Source organism: Marmota flaviventris, chromosome 18 (assembly GCF_047511675.1).
Source record: "Marmota flaviventris isolate mMarFla1 chromosome 18, mMarFla1.hap1, whole genome shotgun sequence".
Classification (NCBI taxonomy): Eukaryota; Metazoa; Chordata; class Mammalia; order Rodentia; family Sciuridae; genus Marmota; species Marmota flaviventris.
Genome location: NC_092515.1, coordinates 29,566,398 through 29,590,391, shown reverse-complemented (window position 1 = coordinate 29,590,391; position 23,994 = coordinate 29,566,398). Strand labels below are relative to the sequence as shown.

The 23,994-nt window shown below is 37.7% G+C and overlaps 1 protein-coding gene across 2 annotated transcripts in view; it reads left to right on the top strand.

Annotated features, from left to right (window-relative positions):
• N4bp1 (NEDD4 binding protein 1) overlaps window positions 1-23,994 on the top strand; it is a 51,682-nt gene that overhangs the window by 13,679 nt on the left and 14,009 nt on the right. For both annotated transcript variants that reach the window (XM_027938982.2, XM_027938984.2), the window contains exon 2: window positions 13,709-15,390. In XM_027938982.2, the coding sequence (XP_027794783.2) occupies window positions 13,709-15,390 (1,682 nt within the window). The remainder of the gene's footprint in view (window positions 1-13,708; window positions 15,391-23,994) is intronic.

The window sequence follows — 23,994 nt, the reverse complement described above, 5'->3', positions numbered from 1 at the left end:
GGCTGGCCTCAAACTTGGGATCCTCCTGTCTCAGTGAACATAGAACATAATTCATGCAAAAGTTTCCTACATACAGAAATATCTTTTGATTCCTATAGTATGCAGCCAGAGTTGAGAATTCCTGATCTGAACCATTTAAACAAGTCTCTCCAATTTATCTTAAGAACATCTTTAGCCAGACATGGCACATGCCTGTAATCTCAACAACTTGGGAGGCTGAGACAGGAGACTCACATGTTCAAGGACAGTCTCCTCTTGGCAACTTAGTGATGTCCTGTTTTAAAATAGCAAGGACTAGGGATGTAAATAACCCCTAGGTTCAATCCCCAGTACCAAGGAGGGAGAGAGAGCGCGCAAGCACAAGCATGCACACACTTCCTTGCCTGCATAGTTTCTCTTTCCTCAGTATTTGTGGTTGACTTCAACAGCTTATATTGTGCCAGATGCAGTGATGTTTCTGGCAGCTACCACATTCTGGGTAGCTGGTCTCAAGTTGTTTTGATGTTTAACCATTTTGTGTGCCTTAAATTTGTTTTAGTCTGAGCAGTCTGTTTTTACTTATTTCCCATGTTGTTCAGGTAGCACCTTCTCTAGTCAGCTGCCTCTAAGAGTATGTAATCTGGGGGAGAAATTGACAAGGCCCCATAGATGTGGGCCCATAATAAGAGATGGTAATGATGAAGAGTGGTGCAGAGAAATCTTTCCTCAGGTCAGAACTGCAGGTTCTTGGACAGCTGCTTTGATGATTTCTGGTTTTAGCTTCATATTCTCTCTCCCTACCACATGTCAGGTGGTATTGGGGATTGAATTTAGGAATATCCTACCTCTGAGCTAAATCCCAAGCTCTTTTTTAAAATTTTATTTTGAAATGGGTCTCTGGCCTCAAAGTTGTGATCTTCCTGCCTCAGCCTCCTGAGTAGTTGGGATTATAGGTGTGTGCCACCATGCCCAGCTTTTAGCTTTGTCCCGAAAGCAGAAATTGCCAGGAGCTTCTTTCTGCATTTGTGAAATATTATGATAGAGTTGAGAAGAGCTAAGTTTGTCAAAAGTAGAATAGAAATGTGAAAGGGAAATTATTTTACGTGCCCCTAGCCCTATGACTAACCCTAACCCTAACCCTAACTCTAAATCTAACCTAAACCTATCCCAAAACCTAACACTAACCCTAACCCTAGACCTAATCCAAACACTAACCCTAAACCTAAAACTAAATCTATCACTTATCCTAACCCTAACCCTAACCCTCAACCTCAACCTAAACCTAACACAAACCCTAACCTAAAACTTAACCCTAACCCTCAACCTCAACCTAAACCTAACATGAACCCTAACCTAAAACTTAACCCTAACCCTAACCCTCAACCTAACTAACCCTCAACCTCAACCCTAACCTAAAACTAACACTGCTATGCAAGCGCTCCACCACTGAGCCACAACCCCAGCCCGAGTCCCTGGCTTCTAACTCCCAGTTTTCTAGAAGCAGCTACTTTTTACTGTTTTTAATTAATTCCAGATAACGTACTGCTATTTCTTGTGCAATTTAAGCATTATTCACTTCCTATTAAGATAGATGAGGCAAAAACTACCCCCATTTTCTCCAAATAGTTATTTTTCTAGTAAAACAAGGAACAGGGTTTATAAAATCATGATTTATTAAAATATTAGTGCAGAACCAGGTACTGTACAACATATTTTATTTCTGGTACAGCTATTAATTTTTCCTAGAATTTTTATCTGTTCTTTCATCCACTTGTAAAATTTGCTTTATGCATATTGCTAGTGTTTTACAGTTATATCTTTACATTATTCATTCTCTTCATGTCCTCTGTTTGGGAGAGCCTTCTTCCCCCCCTCAGATCAACTAGTTCTTTAACTTGTCTGCTGCACAACCAGGATCTTTGGGTTTCTGCGTGATGCTCTTCATGGGTAGTATTAACAACTTCCTTTCTTTGTTAAGTAGTGTTCCAAGAAAAGCATCCATGGAAATAATTTTCTGAGCCTTTAGCATGTTTAGAAATGCATTTTAGGGCTGGGGATGTGGCTCAAGCGGTAGCGCGCTCGCCTGGCATGCGTGCAGCCCGGGTTCGATCCTCAGCACCACATACAAACAAAGATGTTGTGTCTGCCGAAAGCTAAAAAAAAAAAAAAAAAATTAAAAACTCTCTCTCTCTCTTAAAATGCATTTCTTTTTTTTAATCTCCTTTTAAGTTTGATTTGTAATGTGATGAATATAGGCAACAACCTCCCTTATAACTTTGAATGCATTACTGCCCATTTTTTCTGATAATCCACAATTGGCTATTGAGAATTTGGGCCATTCTGATTGTCATTCTGTTGTTGGATCCTGTTACCACCCTACTTCCAGGATTTTCCTTGTGGGCTTTTTTTGAAAACAATAATGATTAGATACTCTGTGTATCCTTTCAAGATGGGATCTGTGCCCTTTTGTTACAAGAAGTTAAATGTGATTTTTTTTTTTTTTTTTTTTTAACTAACTATGCATTTTTATTTTAGTTTCAGGAAAAGATTTTGTGTTAGTTCTCTATTAGTTGTCTGTCTTTTCTAGAAAGCCGTTATTTGAATTTAGAATATCCTAGAGGGAGCCTTAGGCCTCTTTTCTCTCATTTTTTTCCTTCTGTGTTTGTTTCTTTTTATGGTACTTTTGGAAATATTTCTTCCATTTTTCCTGTTGACTGATTCTGGCCATCATATTCTTTCCTTTACTCCTCTTTTCGTTTGTTTCTTTTAGCATCCTGATTCCTGTTTTATGCATCCAGTATAATTTTGTATTTGTTAGAAAGTACTGTTAAATTTTTGTCAAGAGTTTTCCCATGTACCTATAGTTCCTTCCAGTTTTCCTTATTTTGTATTCTATTTTATGGTATTGATTTCTGTCTTTCATATCTGAGCCTTTCTTCCATTTGGGTGTTTTTATGTTTCATAGTAAATTTGAAATGTCAATTGGACACTCGGTCTCTGCAGAAACTGTTCATAAGTGAACTTTACCTTGGTCAGAGAATTAGGTTTTTCTTTTTTCTTTTCTTTTCCTTCCTTCCTTCCTTTCTTTCTTTCTTTCTTTCCCTCCCTCCCTCCCTCCCTCCCTCCCTCCCTCCCTCCCTCCCTCCCTTCCTCTTTTAGAGCATTTGTTTTGAAGGTCTTTTACCTAGAGAAGAAATTGTACCCCTCCAGCTTGACTAATTAATTGTTGCTGGTGGCACACTAAACTTTTCCTTATCCCAATGTCTGCATTTATTGGTCTCAACAGTATTTGAGAAGTCACATGAATTCAGGCAGTAACTTAGCATATGCTGAACAGATAGCTCCTTTTTATTGGCAGGCAGCCTAAAGATCCTAGTACAGGTAAGACAGGGTAACTACCCTGTTAGTTCCTAATTAATTCAGCTGTAAAACCTAGAGAGAATGCATGAAAACAGCTTAAAGGAGGAGTCTGAAAAGTAACAGATTGGGAAGAAATACCAGAATGAAAAGTACCAACAAACCAACCATGAGTTTACTATTTTTTCCTGTTACTGTCCTCCACCCTGGAAGTGGAAATGGGTACTGTGCCCTGGGAGGAGCCCTCTGGTTTGGGTTAAAGGGACAGAAAAGGGAACACTTACAGTGAGAAAATCCTTATGTTTCTTTTCCACCTTTTCTCCATACTCATGAACACCAGCCCCCATCAGTCCTCTGGTGGTATTGTGGTGATGGGAGTTTGTAAGAGCCAAAATTCTTAGGGAGGAGAACCTTTTCTCTGGTTGCAGTTGTGGGGTCAGGCTCTATTGATTTTTATCTTTCTGGGTCTTCTAGATGGATCCAGGGACAGTTTTAGAAGTGCAAGCTAGAGTGGGATAATCAAAACCCAAACTTTCTGGCTCAATTACCAAAAGAATAACCCCAGGAAACCAAAGTACCAAGGAGATTGCAGAGTGGAAGGAGCTCAGGAAAGTTGGCCCTAAAATTATGACCCTAGGCCCTTCCTTAAGCTATATGTGCATGTATATGCTCTTTATCAGCTCTAGAAAGGCTCTTGAGGACTGAGCAAACACTATGGCCACCATCTAAATCATAGACTAGAGACACACATGTGGGGCGGATACAGATAGCATCACAAAAGGGTTTAGAAACTAAGCTGACATTGTAACCAAAACTCACAAAGAATAGGTTGCAGCTTGCAGCCTGAATCTTACTAGATCAATTATCTGTTAAAACAAAGTGTTAGCATTCCTAAGATTGAAACACATACCATAAAGTAAAAAATGAATAGTAAAGAAATAGTTGGTAAATAAAGAACCAGGAAAATCTCAACTTTTTTTTTTTTTTTTTCCCAGGATTTAACCCAGGGATGCTCTACCACAGAGCTACATCCCCAGTCATTTTTAATTTTTAAATTTTGAGCCAGGGTCTCACAGAGTTGCCAAGGCTTATAATCTTGCTTTAACCTCCCAAACTGCTGGACTTACAGGTGTGCATTTTTGAAAATAGGAATTTTTTCTTTTTAAAAATTATTTTTTAGGTATACATGACAGTAGAGTATATTCTGATATATTATACATACATGGAGTATAACTTATTTTAATTAGGATCTCAGTCTTGTAGTTGTACATGATATGGAGTTTCACTGGTGGTGCATTTCACATATGAACATAGAAAAGTGAAAATTGCAATTTTAACCAGGTGTTGGAATCTTTTGGGGATGGAGAAGGGTTTACAGGGAATTGAACGGGCACTTAACTACTGAGCAACATCCCCAGCCCTTTCTATTTTGATTTTGTTATTTTTTAATGTGTTCTGGGGATTGAACCCAGTGTCTCATGCTTGCTAGGCAAGCACTCTACCACAATCCCAGCCCTATTTTTTTAATTTTGAGACATGGTCTGGCTCAGTTGCTTAGGGCCTCGCTAAATTGCTGAGGCTGGCTTTGAACTCGTGATCCTCTTCCTTCAGTCTCCCCAGCTGCTGGGATTACAAGCATGTGCCACAAGGCCTGGCTGGAATCTTTTGACAAAGAGTAAAATATCTACAATAAAAATTCTCTAATAGGCAATCACAAAGACTCTTGAAATTAATAGAAAAACAAGGTTTCAGCAAAGAAATAACATATAAAAGAAAAACCAAGTGGTAAATTTAGAACTGAAAAATGGAATAACCTTAATAAAAACTTACTGGATGAGCTCAATTTTATTTATTTTGGTAGTTGATTAATTAATTCAAGTACTGAGTGTTGAACTCAGAGCCTCACATATGCTAGGAAAGTATGCTACAACTGAACAACATCCCCAGTCCTGAACTTAATTTTATAATGGAGATAACAGGAAAAAGTCAGTGAGCTTGAAGATAAAACAGAAAACATCTAATCTGAATAAAAGGTATTTAAAGAAATAATTGCTAAAGATTTCCCAGATTTGGTAAAAGATACTAATACAAGAAGCTTGGTGAACATGTACAGTAAACCCAAAGGATCTTGCATCCAAATGTATCATAAGCACACTCCTGAAAATCAAAGACAAATTGAAAATAATGAAAACATCGAGAGAAAATGCATTGTTTGTTAGGGAGCCATAACTAAAATGACTATAGAGTTCTTATCAGAAACCACAGAAGCCAGAAGGAAGTGACACAATATTTTTTAAATGATGAAAGAAAAGAACTTTTAACCCAGGATTCTTTGTTCAGTGAAGTTATCTTTCAAAAGTAAAAGGGATATAAAGGAATTCAGTCGAAGGAAAATTATTACCAACACTGCCCCAAAAGAGTTGCTAAAGGAAATTCTATAGAGACAAATGGCAAATATCTGGGTAAATGTACTAAGTCACTTTGCTTCTTGACTTCTTTAACATGAATTTGATTCATTAAAACAAAAAATACAACCATGGTCTGACGAGGTTTCAAATATAAACACATAAATGAAACATGTATAACATAAAGGGAAGAAAGAGGAAAGGTAGCAAGGATTAAAGGAAACTGTATAACTACATGTGTCCTAAATTTTGTGCCCAAGTGTTTGAATTTGTGGAGGTGACTGAGTGAGGATACACAGGTCAAGAAAAAGGAGCTGCCACACCAACAGGGTGACAAGGGAAACATCAGATCTTGGGTCAAGGGGCAAAAGCAAAGAGGCAATGGATAAGGCTGGGCCACAGCCCTTATTGGGCTTTCCATGAGGAAAGCAGAACAGGGGATAAACAGGAATTGGCTTGTGTGAATAAGTATCAGGCCTTTATAAGGACTATTCTAGTTGTCTGACTTCTGACCCTGGCTTGATTTAAGGCAAGGGAAACACTTGCTTGGTATGTAAGCATTAGTTAAGGAGGTAGATGGGTATGGGATACTAAATTGGGCATTCTGCACCTGAAAGGTATGCTCTACACAAGCTTTTCACCACCCCTAAGAATTAGCCCTTGGAATAGGCAGTTTTCCCCCAGGTCTGTAACATTTTTATACACTCCTTAAAATGACAGAATATTAATTCTATGTGTACTTTTGAAATTTAAATACATATATTGTAATCGCTAGTGTGATCACTAGAAAGACTATATAAATAAGTTTAGTAAAATCCAAGGAATTATAATACTAGAACATGTTCATATAATGCAAGAGGAAATAGGGAAAACAGAAATAAGATGTGTGGACAAACAGCAAATAAAATGATAGGCTTGCCGGGCATGGTGGCAAACACTTATGTTCCCAGCAGCTCAGGAGGCTGAGACAGGAGGATCTCGAATTCAAGGCGGCCTCATCGATGGCAAAGTACTAAGCAGCTCAGTGAAATCCTGTCTGTAAATAAAATACAAAAATAGCAAGGATGGTGGAATGTGATGGTCATCATTATACAAAGTACATATATGAAGACTTGAATTGGGTGTCAGCATACCTTATATACAAAAAGAGATATGAAAAATTGTGATATATATGTGTATTAAGAATTGTATTGAAAAAAGTACATGTATGGTGGCATAAATTGGCATGAACATACTTTATATACAGAGGAACGAAAAATTGTGCTCTATATGTGTAATAAGGATCGTAATGCATTCTATTGTGTATTTAAAAAAAAATAATAAAATCAAATTATGACTGCTTTACTGCTTTTTATTGCTTTAATAGTGTTGTGTTATACTCAAGGCATACTATCTCCATTAGCTGGAGGAATAAAATAAGAATCATATGCAAAAAAATAAAATAATAAAATCTCCAGGTCTGACACCCCCCACCACCACCACCCCAAAAAGACTTAATTCCAGACTTCCCAATAATTGTATTAAAAGTAAATAGCCTCAGTACACCAATTAAAAGTTGTCAGAGTGGATTAAAAACACATAACCAAACGAATGTTTTGAAGAAACTCATTTAAAAAAATAATATAGATAAAAATAAAAGAAGCCATAACTGAAATGAATATTACAAAGAATATTACAGTATTAAAAAATAAAGTAAAAAGGGGGGAAATACACCATGTAAACATTAATTAAAAAGGTAAGGCTAGGGATGCAGTTCAGTGGTAGAGACTAATTTGCTTAGCATGATTGAAGTCCTGAGCTTGACACCCAGTACTGGAAGGAAAAAAAAAAAAGAGTGGCAGTGTGACCATCAGACAAAGTAGACTTCTGAGCAAAGAAAATTCCCAGAGATAAGGAAGCTATTACAATAATGATAAGACAGTCAGTTCACTAAGAAGACATGTGACATGTTAAATGTGTAACAAAATGCAAAATATTTCTAACAAAAACAGAGAGAACTGAAAGGAGAAATTGACAAATCCACAGTTGTGTTTGGAGACTTCGTCACCCTTTTCTCAACAATTAAGACCCATTAAAGGAAAGGTCGGTCAGCAAGGGTACAGAAGAACTTGCTAACACCATCAACCAACAAGATTGTATTTGATATTTACAGAATTACTACTCAACAACAGTGGAATACATGTTTTTTTCAAGCATCCACAGAACCATCAAGATAAGCTTTGTCCTAGCCATAAAATAAATCTCAATAAATTTAAAAGACTGAGTCATAAAGAATGTTCTGACCACAAAATAACCAAAACAACAGAGATAACAGGAAAATCTTTAAATACTTGGAAACTAAACAACACACTTCAAATAATTTGTGGGTCAATGAAGTTCTCACTTTCGTTTTATTTATCTTTTTTTAAACATGGATCTTCTAGATATGCGAGTTCTTTTTTCGTGGTGCTGGGAGTTAACAACCAAAGCATCATGCATGTTAAGCAAGCACTCCACGACTGAGTAATACCCCCAGCCCCTGAACGGAAGTTTGTAAAAGTGCACTGAACTAAATGACAATAAAAAGGCAACTCATCAAAACACTGGGGTACTGCTAAAGCAGTGCTGAAAGGGAAATATATAACATGTCAGTGCAAGAAAAGAAGACTCAATAATCTAAGCTTCCGTGTCAGTGAATTTGAAAAATAAGAGTGATATAGGCCTAAAGCAAGCAGAAGTAGGGAAATATAATAAATTTAAGAGCAGATGTTGATGAAACTGAAAGCAAACAAGAGAGAAAAACCAATTAACCCCTTTGATAAGATCAATAAAATTGAAAAACCTCTTGCAACATAAAACACGAGTTTATCAGGGATGAAACATTTTCACTGCAGAATCTTCAGACATTTAAAAGATAAGGAAATACTACAGCTCTGCATACATAAATTTAGCAACTCAGTTGAAATGGACCAATTCTCAAAAATGGCAAACTGCCATGACTTTGCCCCATGTAAAACTGATCATTTAGATAACTTGAAGTTATTAAGAAAATTGGATGGGTTTGTTGGTTGGTTGGTTTATTGGTGCTGGGTATTAAACCTAGGGCCTCCCAGGAATTAAACAAGTGCTGTAACACTGAGTTATGCCCCAGCCCCTGGAAATTGAATGAATTTTAAAATGGACATAAAAGAACTCTCTAGGCATACTTGTTTCACTGAGAATTCTATTAAATGTTTCACAAAGAATTAACCTCAGTTTTACATATTTTTTTTTCCAGGAAATGTGAGAGAGAACACTTCCTAACCCATTTGTGGCTAATGTTACCCTGATGTTAAAACCAAAGACAGTACCAAAAAGGACTGCTGTGTGGACTTCATTTGTTTGGGTGTTTTGTAGTACTGAGGCCAAAAAGGAAAACTTCAAACAGAAGACTTTCATGAGTATAGATGCAAAAGTTCTTTTTTGGAGGGGGGTGGTACTAGGAGTTGAAACCAGTGGTGCCTTATACTGAGCTACATTCCCAGACCTTTTTATTTTCAGGCAGGATCTTGCTAATTTACTGAGGGTTTCATTGAGTTGCTGAGTCTGACCTCGAACTTACAGTCCTCCTGCCTCATCCTCTCAAGTTGTTGGGATTTCAAATGTGAACCACCACATCCAGCTTAGATGCAGAAGTTCTTAACAAAGTATTTACAAATAGAATTCAATAAATAAAAAAAAGAGGTGTATAGGGCTTGATCTGTATTCAAAAAGTCAGTGTAAACCCACCTTATTTATAGGCTGAATAAGGGAGAAAAGTTCATAATTATATCAATTAATGCAGGAAAGCATTTGATAGATTCCAACACCTATTCATATTCATGTTCCTAGAAACTAGGAATGCTGAGTGACTTTCTCAACTGATAAAGACCATCTGTGCAAGGTCTACATCTAACACCATACTTAAAGATAGAACATTTTCTCCTTTAGATCATGAGGAAGACAAGTATGTCATCTCTAGCCACTAGTCTTCAACATAATGCTAGACTTTCCATTACAGAAAGAAAGAAAAATAAAAGGCATGTAAATAGAAAAGAAGAAATAGTGGCAGATGGCATAATTGTCTACATAGAAATTGTACAGGGAAGCTCACACACACAACCCTGGACTAGAAATAGGTTGAGTTCAAGAAGGTGGCAGGACAACAACATGGAAAAGTCTGTTATAGATAATTTTTTTTCCCTGATACTGGAGACAGCCCAGGATCTCTCATATTGCTAATACAAACTCTACTACTGAGCTACATCCCTAGCATATTTTATTTTGAGCTAGGTTCTCACTAAGTTGTTCAGGCTAGCCTTGAACTTACCAGCTTTCCCCCTTCAGCCTCCTGAGTATCTGGGATTACAGTCATATGGCAGTGAACACATAGAAATCAAAATTTGAAATATTGTACCTTTTATAATTAAAAAATGAAAAACTTGCTGGGTGTACTGGCACAAGCCTGAAATCCCAGGTACTAAGGAGGCTGAAGGAGGATGATCACAAGACCAGTCTGAGCAACATAGTAATAAATAGAGGAAAGAAAAGAATACTAACTTAAGTGTGAATTTAGCATAATTATGCAAGACTTTTCTAATCAAAGCTAAAAGTGCTGCTCAAAGAAGAAAGCAAAGCAAATAAATGGAGAGACATGATAGATTCATGGATCAGGAGACCCAGCAGATGGCAGTTATCCAGGCTTAACACAATTGCTGACAAAATTCCAGCAAGATATTTTTTATATGTAGTAAAAGATTGTTCTAGGCTTTGTATGGAAAAGCAAAGGAACTAAAACAATTTTAAAAAGAATAAGTAAGAATAGTTTCTACCCAAGTTCAACATATTGTGTAGTTACAGTAATCAAAACTGGTATTGATAAGGGATAGATAAACATGAATCGATGGAACAAAATAGAGAGCCCCTAAATAGCTTCCTAAAGTATGGCTAATTTTTTGATTTTGGGGTGGATATTTGGGTTCAAACCCAGGAGTGCTCTACCATTGAGCTACATTCCCAGTGTTTTGTATTTGGAGACAGGGTCTTGCTGAGGTGCAGAGATTGGCCTTGAACTTAACTCTTGCCTCAGTCTCCCAAGTAACGAGAATTACAGGTGTGTGCCACCATGCCAGGCTGTGTGTGATTAATTGATTTTTCACATAGATAGTCCTTGAAATTTCATTTGAAGAAGGTGTACTAGAACAATTTGATAATCCATAAAGCAAAAACATGAATCTTAACCTAAACTCACACCATGCAGAAAAATCTGCTCAAAGTAGATCATAAATTTCAAGGTAAAACTTTTTTGAGATAACATAGGAGAGATCCTCAAGACCTAGGGCTTCTTGAAGGTTAAATTAATAGCTTTGACTGTCACAAAACACCCTATTGAACGGATGAACAGAAAGACTCTACTTGGAGAAAATGAACCACATATCTGACAAAAGACTAAGACTCTTAATTCAACAGTATAAAAAAAATCCATTTGGAGAATGGACAAACTAAATAAACAAAACATTTTTTAAAAAAAGATATATACATGGTAAATAGCACATGGAAAAATATCCAGCATCACTACTCAGTAAGAAAATGTAAACTAAGATGAGATAATATTACATTCCTGTTAGAGTGACTGAAACGAAAAATAGTGGCAAACCAGAAGCTAGCAAGATCGTGGAGAAACTGGAAGTCTTTTATATGTTCTTGGAAAGTAAAATGGTGTGGCCATTCAGGAAAAATAGTTTGTCCTAAATACGAAAAACTAAATATGCACTTACCATGTTTTCTGTTAGTTGTACTCCTAAGTACTTGTCCCATAAAATTGAAAACCTGAGTCCACATAAAAACTGTCAGAAGCCACATATTACATAATTCCATTTATGTAACATTCATGAGGTCACAAAATTATAGAGGTGAAAATAGATTAGAAGGTGTCAGGGAATAAAACATAAAGGTGACTGTAAAGGGGCAACATGAAGGAAATCTTTTGGGTAATGGAATAATTCTGAATCCATTGAGATGGTAGTTTTAAAGCTATTCATGTGATAAAATGGCATGGTATCAATGTAGATGCTTGCTTTTGATAGTCTATCATCCTTACATAAGATGAAGTGGTTAGAGGAAACTAGATGAAACTAGAAGAGTACCCAAGGAAGTGTGTACTACCTATTATTTGTTTAAAAAAAAGTTTTTTTTAATTACCCTTCAACCTGAATACAGCATAAGTACAAACATGTACTAGCCAAATGTTGCCTATTTGGAAATCTTTCAAGGATACTTACACCAGTATTTAACACTGTGTTTGAGCGTTCAGTAGGAAAGCATGATAAGTTGTTATACCTTGGTTTAACAAAATTGCTATGTTAACAAAAATAGCAAATTTTGCTTTTAAAAATGGCTTCTCTGTCCAGGCACATTCAAGAGATGTGAGGGAGCAAAGAACCCAACTGAACATCATAACACTTAGTTCAAGCTTCTCCTCTGTAGTTTTTCATCTACTCATAGGAATTTCATGGTTTTAAATAATAGATGCACAAAGAATGTGCACTCATATTTGAATATAAGTTCTAAATATAAGATAATGTGTGACAGCAACATCAAGTTTATGGTAAACAAACCTCTTTCTGACAGGTGATACACATGTGAGACTTTTTACTATTTGGGGTAATGCTCTCTGTGTGTGTGAGAGAGAAAGACAGACTGGGAATTGAAGTCGGGAGTGCTACATTCTCAGCCCTTTTTACTTTTTATTTTGAGAGAGGATCTCACTACATTGCTGAGACTGGCCTCAAACTTGGCCATCCTTTTGCCTCAGCCTCCCCAGTCACTGTAATTATAGGTACTTAGCTTAGTAAAGCCATTCTGATTGTACCTGAAGTATGGATTAGTTATGGTGCTATGCTTATTCTCACAAATATCAGTTCCAGAAAATTTTCATTGATAATGTAAGCATTTACTATGTGTGAAGTATAGTATTAAGACTTTATATTCATTATTTATTTGAAGTCTGCAAACCCCTTATGATTGCTATTCTTGCCTCTTTTACATTTGAAGAAATTGGGCATAAGTTAGGTGACTTGAGCAAGATCAATAGTGGGTTTATTGCTGGAATTTAAGACCAAAACATGAACTGCAGAACAAAAGTTGGCTGTATACACAAATGTGTTTCGCTCTCCGTGTGTGTTTGCTCACTTGATTCGCTCTTCTACCTTCATAGCAACTGATGGCTGAGAAACCCAGTTCACATGCCTACCTTGTTTAGGTCTCCTTCAGTACCAGTATCTGAGAATAACATTATGTTTTAGCATTTTCTGGTGATTTGTTTTTAGATTTAAAGTTTGGCCTTTCTTAGAAAACAGACATAAAATTATATAGGGTATAGATTATTCCAAGCAGCTGGAAGAAATGATTTTTGTTAAATTAATCATGTTTTTTCTGAATACCTTCAAGAAGTCTGGAAACAAAGGGTAATAGTGTTTGTTTCATCTGGAAACTGGGAGTAATGCTAGCAATGCAAAAGTCAAAATTTGTTCTCTAATAAATCATTTGACTTTATTATGTAATCTCTTGATTATGTCCTTGTAGTAATAAATGACTGGTAACAGGCAAATATGTTTGTTCTCTAATCTAAGTAAATCTAGCTTCTGGATTATCCATTTAGACAAGACAAATTCCTAAGATCATACTGCAAAACACACAATTAAAACGTTTAAAATTGTTTTAAATTGTTTAAAATTGTTTCCTGTCTCTTAGATATAGATGCAAAATTCTCATTTCCTCCAAAGTTGATTAAATGGTTTATATATGTTAATCTCATTTTATGGAAACTGTGTGATATTTTCCCCAAAATTATAAACATATTTATGATGTTTTGTGAAGTCACATTAACATTTGTTAGTATACATGTAACTTAATATGTGCTGTTGAGGAGCTCTTGTAAATTGATCTAATTTCTTTTCTTCTCTTTATAGGAATATATCAAAGGAATCTGTGAACCTGAACTAGAAGAAAGAGAATATTATCCCAAGGCCATGCACTGCATTTTTGTTGGGGCACAGAGCCTGTTTCTGAAGAGCTTGATTCAGGATACTTGTGCTGACCTCTGTGTTCTTGATATTGGTCTTCTTGGCATCAGAGGAAGTGCTGAGGCTGTAGTTATGGCCAGGAGTCACATTCAGCAATTTGTAAAGCTCTTTGAGAATAATGAGAACCTACCCAGTACTCAGAAAGAATCAGAGGTGAAAAGGGAATTTAAACAATTTGTTGAAGCCCATGCAGATAATTTTACAATGGATTTGTTGATTTTGCCCACTTCCTTAAAAAAAGAACTTTTGACTCTCACACAAGGTGAGGAAAATCTATTTAAAACAGGAGATGATGATGTTATTGAAATTAGAGATGCTCAACATACAGAGTTTACACAGAATGCTGCCACAGGACTGAATATTTCCAGAGATGAAATTGTTCTGCCGGAAGATGAAAGAAATAAAGCTGGGACTCCTGTTTCTGAGCTTACAAAACAAATGGACACTGTCTTTTCTAGTTCACCAGATGTGCTTTTTGTTCCTGTAAATGGCCTAAGCCCAGATGAAGAGGCACTTTCCAAAGAGAGAATTTGTCACAAAAGGAGATTTTCTGATTCTGAGGAAAGGCATACCAAGAAGCAATTTTCTTTAGAAAATGTTCAAGAAGGAGAACTTTTACACGATGATAAGACATCCTCTGGAAGTGTAATCATTGACCTATCTGATTCTTCTACTGATTCTGAAAATTTAAGTCCAGATGTAAAAGACACTACTGAGGAAATGGAATACAATATCCTCGTAAACTTTTTTAAAACCATGGGCTATTCTCAAGAAATTGTTGAAAAGGTCATTAGGGAGTTTGGGCCTTCTACTGAACCATTATTGCTCTTGGAGGAAATTGAAAAAGAAAATAAAAGGTTTCAAGAAAACAGAGAATTTTCACCTAGTACTATAGACACCAACAAAACCAAAAGTAAAGGTGTTTGTAGCAGCATTAATGAGCTCACAACAGATTCCACTCCAAAGAAAACACAGAGTCACATTCAGCAAAATACGGTAGAAAAATTTTCTCAGTTACCATTCAAAGTAGAAGGTAAGCCTTGTACCTCAAATTGCAAAATTAATACCTTCAGAACAGTGCCAATAGAACAGAAACGTGAAATCTGGGGTTCAAACCAGAACTATGTTTGTAATATAGACCTTGAAACTGATGGCCGTTTACCCTCTGCTCCTTCAAGTCCCAAAGACGTCAATTTTGTTTCAAGGGGAGCTTCAAATCACCAGCCCAGAATTCCAGTTTTTCCTGAAAATGGTTTTCAACAGCAGGCAGAACCCTTGCTTTCAAATAATATGAAATCTGCCTGTGAAAAACGTCCAGGACATTGTAGCTCTCCTCAGTCTAAGCCAAATTGTCCACCCCTTTCTCCACCAATGCCGCTGCCGCAGCTATTACCTTCAGTTACTGATGCAAGATTGGCAGGACCTTCTGATCATATTGATTCCTCAGTTACAGGGGTTCAAAGGTTTCGAGATACTCTGAAAGTACCCTACAAGCTGGAATTAAAAAACGAACCAGGGAGAATGGACTTGAAGCATATTGTTATAGATGGAAGCAATGTTGCAATTACGTAAGTCCTCTTATCTGCAAATTATTTTATAGTTTTACATAGTACTCTAAGTAGTGTCTTGGAATTACATACATGTATATAGAAACCCTATGCATGTGTCTAGTGAATCTGAGGTGAATCTCCAATAACCAGTTGGAAAGGTTTCATCATTTCATCTTCTAGAGTCATGAACTTTACATTGCGCCCTCCTAAACTTACATTCCTATGGGCAGGAAATGTTAGAAAATTTACACTGTATTGCCTAATGATAATGCAGTCTAGAGAGTTTTTTGTTATATTATCAGTCCTATGAGTGCCATTAGGTTCTGAATACAAGTGTGGAGCCAAAAAAAAAAAAAAAAAGTTTTTCTATTTATGCTAGAATATGCTTTGTCACTAACCAAAAGTGTACAGTGGTAATAGGTGTGATATATTTCTATTGCACTTTTGATAGTTTCCTTCTTAAGGAAATTAGTTTGAGCTTCATTATGTGCTGTGTTCTTCCTAAAAGTTTGTAATATTTGTTTTTATTTAAAACAAAAAAAAAAAAATGTGGAATGATCATGTCTATTTAGCCTGTCTTGGATCTCCTGTTAGGATTCTGGTTTTATTACTGTAAGATTAGGCTGTTTCTCCAAGGGACATTTTAGCATAGTGCCTAAGAAGAATATGAGGGTCAGAGTCTCCACCCCACCTTGGAGCTGTTTAATTTTGGTCAGGTCACTCAGTACTTCTGAGCTTTATTTGCTTCAAATCTGTTGTCTTTTCACCTACCCTTAAGGACATCTTTATCATGCCATTTCAACTTGCTAGGTACTTTCTCTCCAGTGTAGTACTCTCACCCCATTATCATAAGCTTTAGTTAAAGTAAATTTGGAGAATTAATTTTAGCAAAGATTTGATTCATGAATTGGGCAGCATTCATAACCAGAAGTTCAGAGAGCTTCAGCTATCAGCAGGATTTACAAGCAGAAAAAGGGAAGTGATATACAGAAACAATTTTGATTGTAGCTCTACATTTGCCTTATTTGGGAATGGTGTGATGAGACAGTTGCCTTATGTGGACATGATCAGATCAGTTGGCAGCCTGTGGTTGGCTAAAATTCAGCTGCTGCGATTAACTGAGACTTGTCTATCACATGAATGTACTCTTCAGCTAGGTTGGGGTTTATTTTGTAGATCTGGGTTGTGGTTCACTACATGTATGAATTCAAAAATCAGGGGCACCTGGGGGCAAATTTATAGGGACCTTCAATGTCTAGCATTTTAGGAAGCCACCATTCAAGACATAGAACGTCTGCACATGGAATGAGGGAAAGGTTGCCAGATCTTAAATATACTTTTTATGCATTGTTGAATGTGTGACCCCTTATCCCAGGAGTTCTAAAAGTTCAATTAATGTCCTGAAATTTTAGAAATACCTATTGAAATTGAAAAATTAAAATTATTGACGTTTATTATGTTTGTAATTTTTGTTTTATCTGTACTCTCTCCTACTGCCTTACACCCATGTTGTTTGTTTGCTTGTTTATTGCAATGCTTGCAAGGCGGGTGCTCTACTCCTGAGCTACTCTTCAGCCCTCATTTCATCCAGAAATATTTTCGTATTTGTTGTTGTTGCTCTTGTTCTGAATGTTTTCTGTAAAGGTTTTATTACACAAAGAGGGGAGAGGGGTGTAGTTCTTCTTGGCAGCTGTTTTTCTTAGGGTGGTGAGGTCACCTCCTCTCATTTCCTGTTAGTACAGATCTGTATCCCTGCCCTCTTCTTGATGAGCTTGAGGGCTCGTTTGCCCTTGGGCATCTTGAGAAGCTCCGAAGCACACTGCTCTTGTAGGGCATAGCCACACGCCTCTTTGGTCACGTCTCACACCAACTTGGTGTGTTTGGCAAAGTGTCCACTGTGGCAGCTTGTCTCTGCCTGCTCATGTTCTTGGTTGCCTTGTGGCTCAGGTTGAGGCCCACAGCCATGGAGTAGTGTGGATCTGTGGCTGTAAAAAGCAGTGGGGAGAGCAGGTGTAGGTGAGGCTCAACTTGATTCCCACCTCCCAGAACCCTGCCGCCAGCTTCTTCAGGCTTGCTCATTGCATCCAGCCAATCCTCCAGCCCCCTGGCAAGCCTGGAGTCCCATGGAAGGTCTTTAGTATGTTGTTGTTGTTATTTTTTTTTTTTAATATAAGGACTATTCTGCTTTTTGTTTGTTTTACTTTTTCAGTCCTAGGAACCAAACCCAGGTCTTCATCCAAGCTAGACAAGAGCTCTACCACAAGCTAAATCTCCAAACCTTTTTTATTTTGAGACAGGTTTTTACTAAGTTGCCCAGGCTGGCTTCTAACTTTAAATCCTCATACCCTAAACTCCTGTAAAACTGGGATTACAAGTGAGCACCACAACATCAAGCTGCTTTTTATTTTATTTTTATTTATTCACTCATTTATTTTGGTACTGGGGATTGAATCCAGGGGCACTTTACCCTTGAGCTACATCCTCAGCCCTTTTTATTTTTGATTTTGAGGCAGGGTTTTGTTAAGTTGCCAAGACTTGAATTTGCAGTTCTCCTGCCTCAGCCTCCCAAGTAGCTGGGATTACAGGCATGTACCACCTTGCCTGCTGCAGCTGCTTTTTATTTGTTTGAATGAATTGTTGGTGTTGTCTTTGCTGTCCAAAGAATAAAGGAAAATGCCAGCAGTTCATATATTAAAGTTTGAAGAGTGGCCATAAAAATATGTAGTATACTTGTCTTCCTCTCTAAATAATATTATTTATTGTCAGTTTTCATTGTTGTTTTTTTTTTGGCAACTATTTTGGGGGAAACCCAGTAAATGACCCACAGCTGCCTAGCATTATCTAAATAAAAATCTAAAATGGAGTTTCAGGCTCAGCACCAGTTCCTCATTGTAAGGATTTCTTTCTTTCTTTTTTGGTTAGGATTTCTTGAGCCATGTGATGATAAAAATTTTAAGTCATCGCTGTGACTAATACTAACCCTTTTTTCAGAAACTTTTTTCTATATGTGGAAAGATTTCCCAAATTGATGTTCAAAAAAAGAATGCAAATTAACATAGACTAAGCAGTTGCTTCTAAAAACGTTCTGGAGGAATAAGTAGCCTGTTTCTCTAAGGGATCACTATTGGAATTTACGGTGGTACCATCTGATATTGTGTATCTGATCCCTCCTATTTTGTTCATAGTGCCCCCTCTCTGGTCATTGTGAAACCCCAAAACACTAGCACATATTTCCTATCATCCTTGAGCACAGTGCCAAATCTCCTTTGAAAACCACCAATCAGTGCAGTAAGGGAAACCTGCAAGCTTTCATTAATTCTCTCTGAAAACTGATTATTTTGGAAGAGTTTGAATTTTCTTTGAACTCATAAATGTCTTAATTTAAAAGCAATGCTTTTAAAAAAGGATGTGATGCCCATAGTTACACTTAGTTGGATATAGATTGATCTGAAAATATCAGTAATTAAAATTAACCCTTTTTATGGGAAACTCTTAATGGGCATTGGGTTTTATTTTTGAGGAAATATTTTAGAACTTGGTATAAGTGGTGGTGACACAGAATTGTTAATGCCATTGAATTGCTCACTTTCAAATGATTGTTTTCTATAATTGAATTTTTAATCAGATTTATCTCAGTAAATTAAGTTGGAAAAACATGACCATTCTAATGATCAATTTAGATCAAATTTTAACTGAGGCCATTAGTTAATTAAGTAAATATAATGATAATTAATGTCTGGTATTACATTTTTTAATGCAATTATCAGTTTTATGAGGCAAAAATGATCTGTAACTTATATAATGTGAAATAGTTCAAAAAGCTTGTCCAGGGCTATATACATGATATGTTTCTGCTCAGAGCAGCCCTGTCTCCTCTCACAGAAGTTGAGGTTAGAATTTTCAGGCTTGGCATCATTGGAGACTTAAGTTGTGAGTTTGTGTAACCACTGCTAAATAAACCATACTTATTTGACCTAACTAGTTGAGGAAGTAGTTTTTTTTTTTTTTTTTAAAAGGAAATTTAAGTCCTTAGGCAATAGGCTCTGTTGGTATAAACTCCACCTGAAAGGAGCTCAGGCCCACTCTTCCCTGGGTTTCTGCAAAGCCTTTGTTTAATTAGTTAGCCAGCATGATGTCTCCGGCCCATAAAAACCAGTGAGAAATTCCAAAATACCCTACTTAATGCTGCTGATTATGTATATCTTTACTAATTTTTCCCCCTTGTCACCATGAATGAGTCAAATGATGAGTCAGTGGAAACTGTTTGTGGTATATGGCTAGATATCACAGTAGTGGCAAGGAACATTTGGACTCTGTCAACCCGAAACTTCAGCATAAGAGCACCTGACTTGTCTGAGTTGATAATTTTCCATGTAGATGAAGCTTGCCCCTCAGTTGTTAGAACTATGCTTTTTTTTTAAAGCCTTTTTTAATGCTCATCTTTCAATATTGGGTTTCAGGGTTATCTTTGTTAAGTGGGAGCTATAGAAGGAAATAACTCTTTCCTGGATAACTGAGAAAGAACTTTGCACTGTTTTCTGATACTCCCCTGTCTGCTTCTATGACTGTTGTGATTTTTTCTGTCTCCCATCTCTCATGCTTTGGACACACTTCCTTTGACTCTCTACTCTAATATGGAAAACAACCAAAAGACACAGTTTGTTTCCGGTGACATGGGATGGGAATTCAAATCTCCTTGAGAGCCTGTCTATCTGCCTTCCAAACAAAAGCGCTGTTCATTCTGCACTTGGAGCTGGGAACCCCATAGTTTTGGTCTTCCCCAAAGTATACTATGTATGTTAAATATATGCTTGTCTCTAGGTCAAGGCAAACCCTTGGTCTGGGCTTACCTTCCAACAATGAGCCTTTCCATGTCAGTGCAGAGAGGTTGAAAGGCAGTGAGGATTAAACACATCTGCTTAGTCCAGATGTTGGAATTGGAACTAGGAAAGATTCCTGATGGGGCTTTTGGTAATATTTTCAGGACAACAATTTATCTCCACTTGACATTTTTTCTTTTTTCCCTGTAGTTTTATTTTTGGGGCATATCTGTTATTTCTTTGCCATAATTTAGAAGCAGTATTCCTCCAGCTCTGGAGATTTTTCAGAGTAGCAAAAATGATTTGATCTTTTTACAAAAAACATCACTGGAAATCAGAGCTGATCTAATGTTTCCAAGAACTTTATCCCCTCCCCCCCAGCTTGTGTTTGTGAGGGGTACAGGGCAACAGCATTCCTTTATCTGTATCCCCAACTTGACTCAGTGGAATGCTATTTCAATCCATTCAGTTTCTACAGTTGTCAAGCAGAATCATTATATGAAAAGCTGGTAGTATATACATTTCTGTCTATTGAAAAAGAGGTACTTTACAAGTTCCCCAACGCCCCCGGATTGGGGGTTGAACCCAGAGCCTCATGTATGCTAGGCAAGCCATCTACTGAGCTACATCCCCAACCCTTTTTTTAAACTTTTGAGAACAAGGTCTCACTAAATTGCCCAGGCTGGCCTCAAACTTGTGATTCTTCTGCCTCAACTTCCTGAACAGCTGAGATTACAGGCATGTGCCACTGCATCCACCTCTGTGAGGTTCCCTTTTGTGGGGGCTGGGGGTGTACTGGGGATTGAATTTAGGAGCACTTTACCACTTGAGCTATATCCCCAACTCTTTTTATTTTTAATCTTGAGACAGGATCTTACTACACTGCTGAGGTTGGCCTCAGATTTGGCAGTCTTTCTGCCTTAGCCTCCAGAGTCAAGTCACTGGGATTCCAGGCGCGCACCACCACCACTCCTAGCTTTTTAGTACATTTCCGTCAAGGGTTAGCCTTTTTAGGGATAAACATGGACCCTTTGGTTGTTGTATTTTAGATTTTTATGTTAGAGCTAAATAGCATTAACTACAGGCCTGTCCTTGCTAATAAAAAAGGGTGCCCTTTAAAAACAATACACGTTCTCCCATTCCCCACCACCACCACATGTCATGTTGCTGTATCCTTGCCATATTTGAATGCCTTTAGATAAGCCACCCACTCCTGAATTATTTTATTAAGAATGAGTTTGTTTACTTGCAGTTGTGTTTGGATAAGAGCCTCTATCATCTGTATATATGATTCCCTGAAAAAGAGAGTAAACTCCAGCCTCTAAAAAGAGAAGTTTGTGAGCAACTCTTCTGAATCTCTCCCCACCTTAGCTGTTGGTTGAGTGTTCAGCCCATGCCTCCTCTCAGGTGTTAGAGGTGCAGTTGAAGTGACACCACCATGTGCAGTAATGGGAAGGGAAAAGGACTGACTGGCCAGGTGTGAGGAAGCCAGCGGGTGAGATCTAGCATATCCACCCTCTGGCAGGGTAACCCAGGCAGATCATGCTGTCCATCAGGGTTATCTTCTTATCTCTAATAGAGAATTTAAATTTTACTCCATCTCTGATTCTGTTGCAGAGCAGGGGAGGAAGTGAGAGGAGAGGAAGGATCTGATTGGGGACTTGTGTCTAGAGACAGCTTCATAGGAGGACTGGGATAGAGTAGGCAAGGAAGATTCAAGAGCATTGCACACAAAGCAAGCAACAAACAGGAAAGCTCAGCCAGGCCCAGTGGCATATGTCTGTAATCCCAGCGCTCAAGAGGCTGAGGCAAGAGGATTTCGAGTTCAAAGCCAGCCTCAGCAAAAGCCTCTAAATAAAATACAAAAGAGGGCTGGGGATGTGACTCAGTGACCAAGCGCCCCTCAGTTCAATTCCTGTTACCAAAAAACGGGGTGGGGGGGGGACTGGGATTGTGGCTCAGAGGCAGAGTACTTGCCTAAAAAAATACTAAAAAGGGGGGTGGGAGGAGGGAGCTCAGAGGTCAGGCATCAGGAGGAATGGAATAACAAGAGACCACCTGACCAGACCAAGAATATATCGGCTCATTGATTTGGGAGAATAACTTTGGCCAGATCCCTTCTAACTAGTAAGATGAAGAGGGGACCCCCAAAGCCAAGCCAGGCAGGATTTATGTAGAAGGAAGCACTCTTCCTTCTCCTCTCCCTCTACCACGTAACTGCCTAAGAGTAAGACTTAAGTAGTTTTTCTTCTTTCAGAGTGTTACTAGATTGATTTGAGGGGATGCATTTTTTTTAAATCTTCTATGCCAAGGTTCACACACTGTTGGTGAAATCAGCCCCCTCCTGCTTTTGTGAATGTGGAACACAGCCACACTGGGCTCATTGACAACTATTTGCCTGTGGTTGCTTTCACACTTTTCTGGCAGAGTTGAGTGGTGAGACAGATCATATTGACCTTCACAGAAAAAAGTCTGTTGGCCTGTTCTTGTATGTTTACCCATTTTCCCTTTTTTCTGCTTCCTTCAAGGGTTCTATTAGTTTCATTTGATTCTTGCCCTTAAATTATTTCCCGTAAGTTCTGCCGTGTCTTAAAATCAAAAATATGACTGGGGATATAGCTCAGTGGTAAAGCATCTGGTTGAATTCCCAATATGTCCCCCACCCCCCAAAAAAAATTGTTGTAAGTTTTAAATTGGGTAGATTTTACAGTTCTCCCAAAGGGGCTGGAGTCCAGCTGGTGATGGCAGCTCCTTGGTCATTGTGATAGTGATCATCATGTCACAATATCAAATCTTAAACTATTCTTCTGTCACAGGCAGGCATGGGATATAAACATCATAGCTACTAAACTAATTTCTGCTTTAGCAACAAATTTTAAGATTCTTAGAGATTCTTGGAGGCCAGTGACTAGGCAGAATTTTAAAATACTAATGTTTTCCCCCTAGTAGGATGAACTCTTTTTGGGGGGCGGGGGGAGTTGGGTGGCGATTACCAAGGATTCAACTCAGTGCACTCGACCACTGAGCCACATCCCCTGCCCTGTTTTGCATTTAATTTAGAGACAGGGTCTCACTTAGTTGCTTAGGGCCTTGCTAGGTTGCTGAGCCTGACTTTGAACTCGTGATCCCCAGATACTGGGTTAAAGGGGGAAAAAAAACTGCATTAACTAACAAATTTACCATGAAGCTCATTACCTTATACCAAAACAGCACATCTATTAAATCAACCAAAATACAAGGAAAACCATAAGACTATCATATTGAGAGACAGAACTCCTTCAGTGGAGTCTCTTTTGGTTTTGTGAAGTAGTAGGCTCTGCCACTGACCCCTTCCCCCATGGTAAAAGATCATTACAGGGAATTTTGTTCTTTTATTTATGAAGTTGACATTTTCAAACTCCCAAATTTTTCACTTACTCAAAAAGTGAGAGATAAGGCATGAATAAACTCATACCAAATTTTAAGTTATATAAGCTAGCTGCATTTTACATACCACAAAAATATATTGTGACAAACAGTTCACTAGCTTCAAACATACGCATAAGAAACACATGGATATACCTGTGTTTTTTTAACCAGTCTCGTGTCAATAAACAGCTAAGTGTTTGACATACACATTTCCATTAATGTATTAATGGCACAATTCTGTGAATATCAAATTCACAAATTATGTTTTGTATAATCGGGATTAGGAAACTGGAAAAAAAAAAAAGGAAAAGGAAAACAGGACTGAAACTACTACACTTCCTGCACTGGATCACATGTGAGAAGGAACGCTACCAGTAGTTCTCTCTTTGGGAAT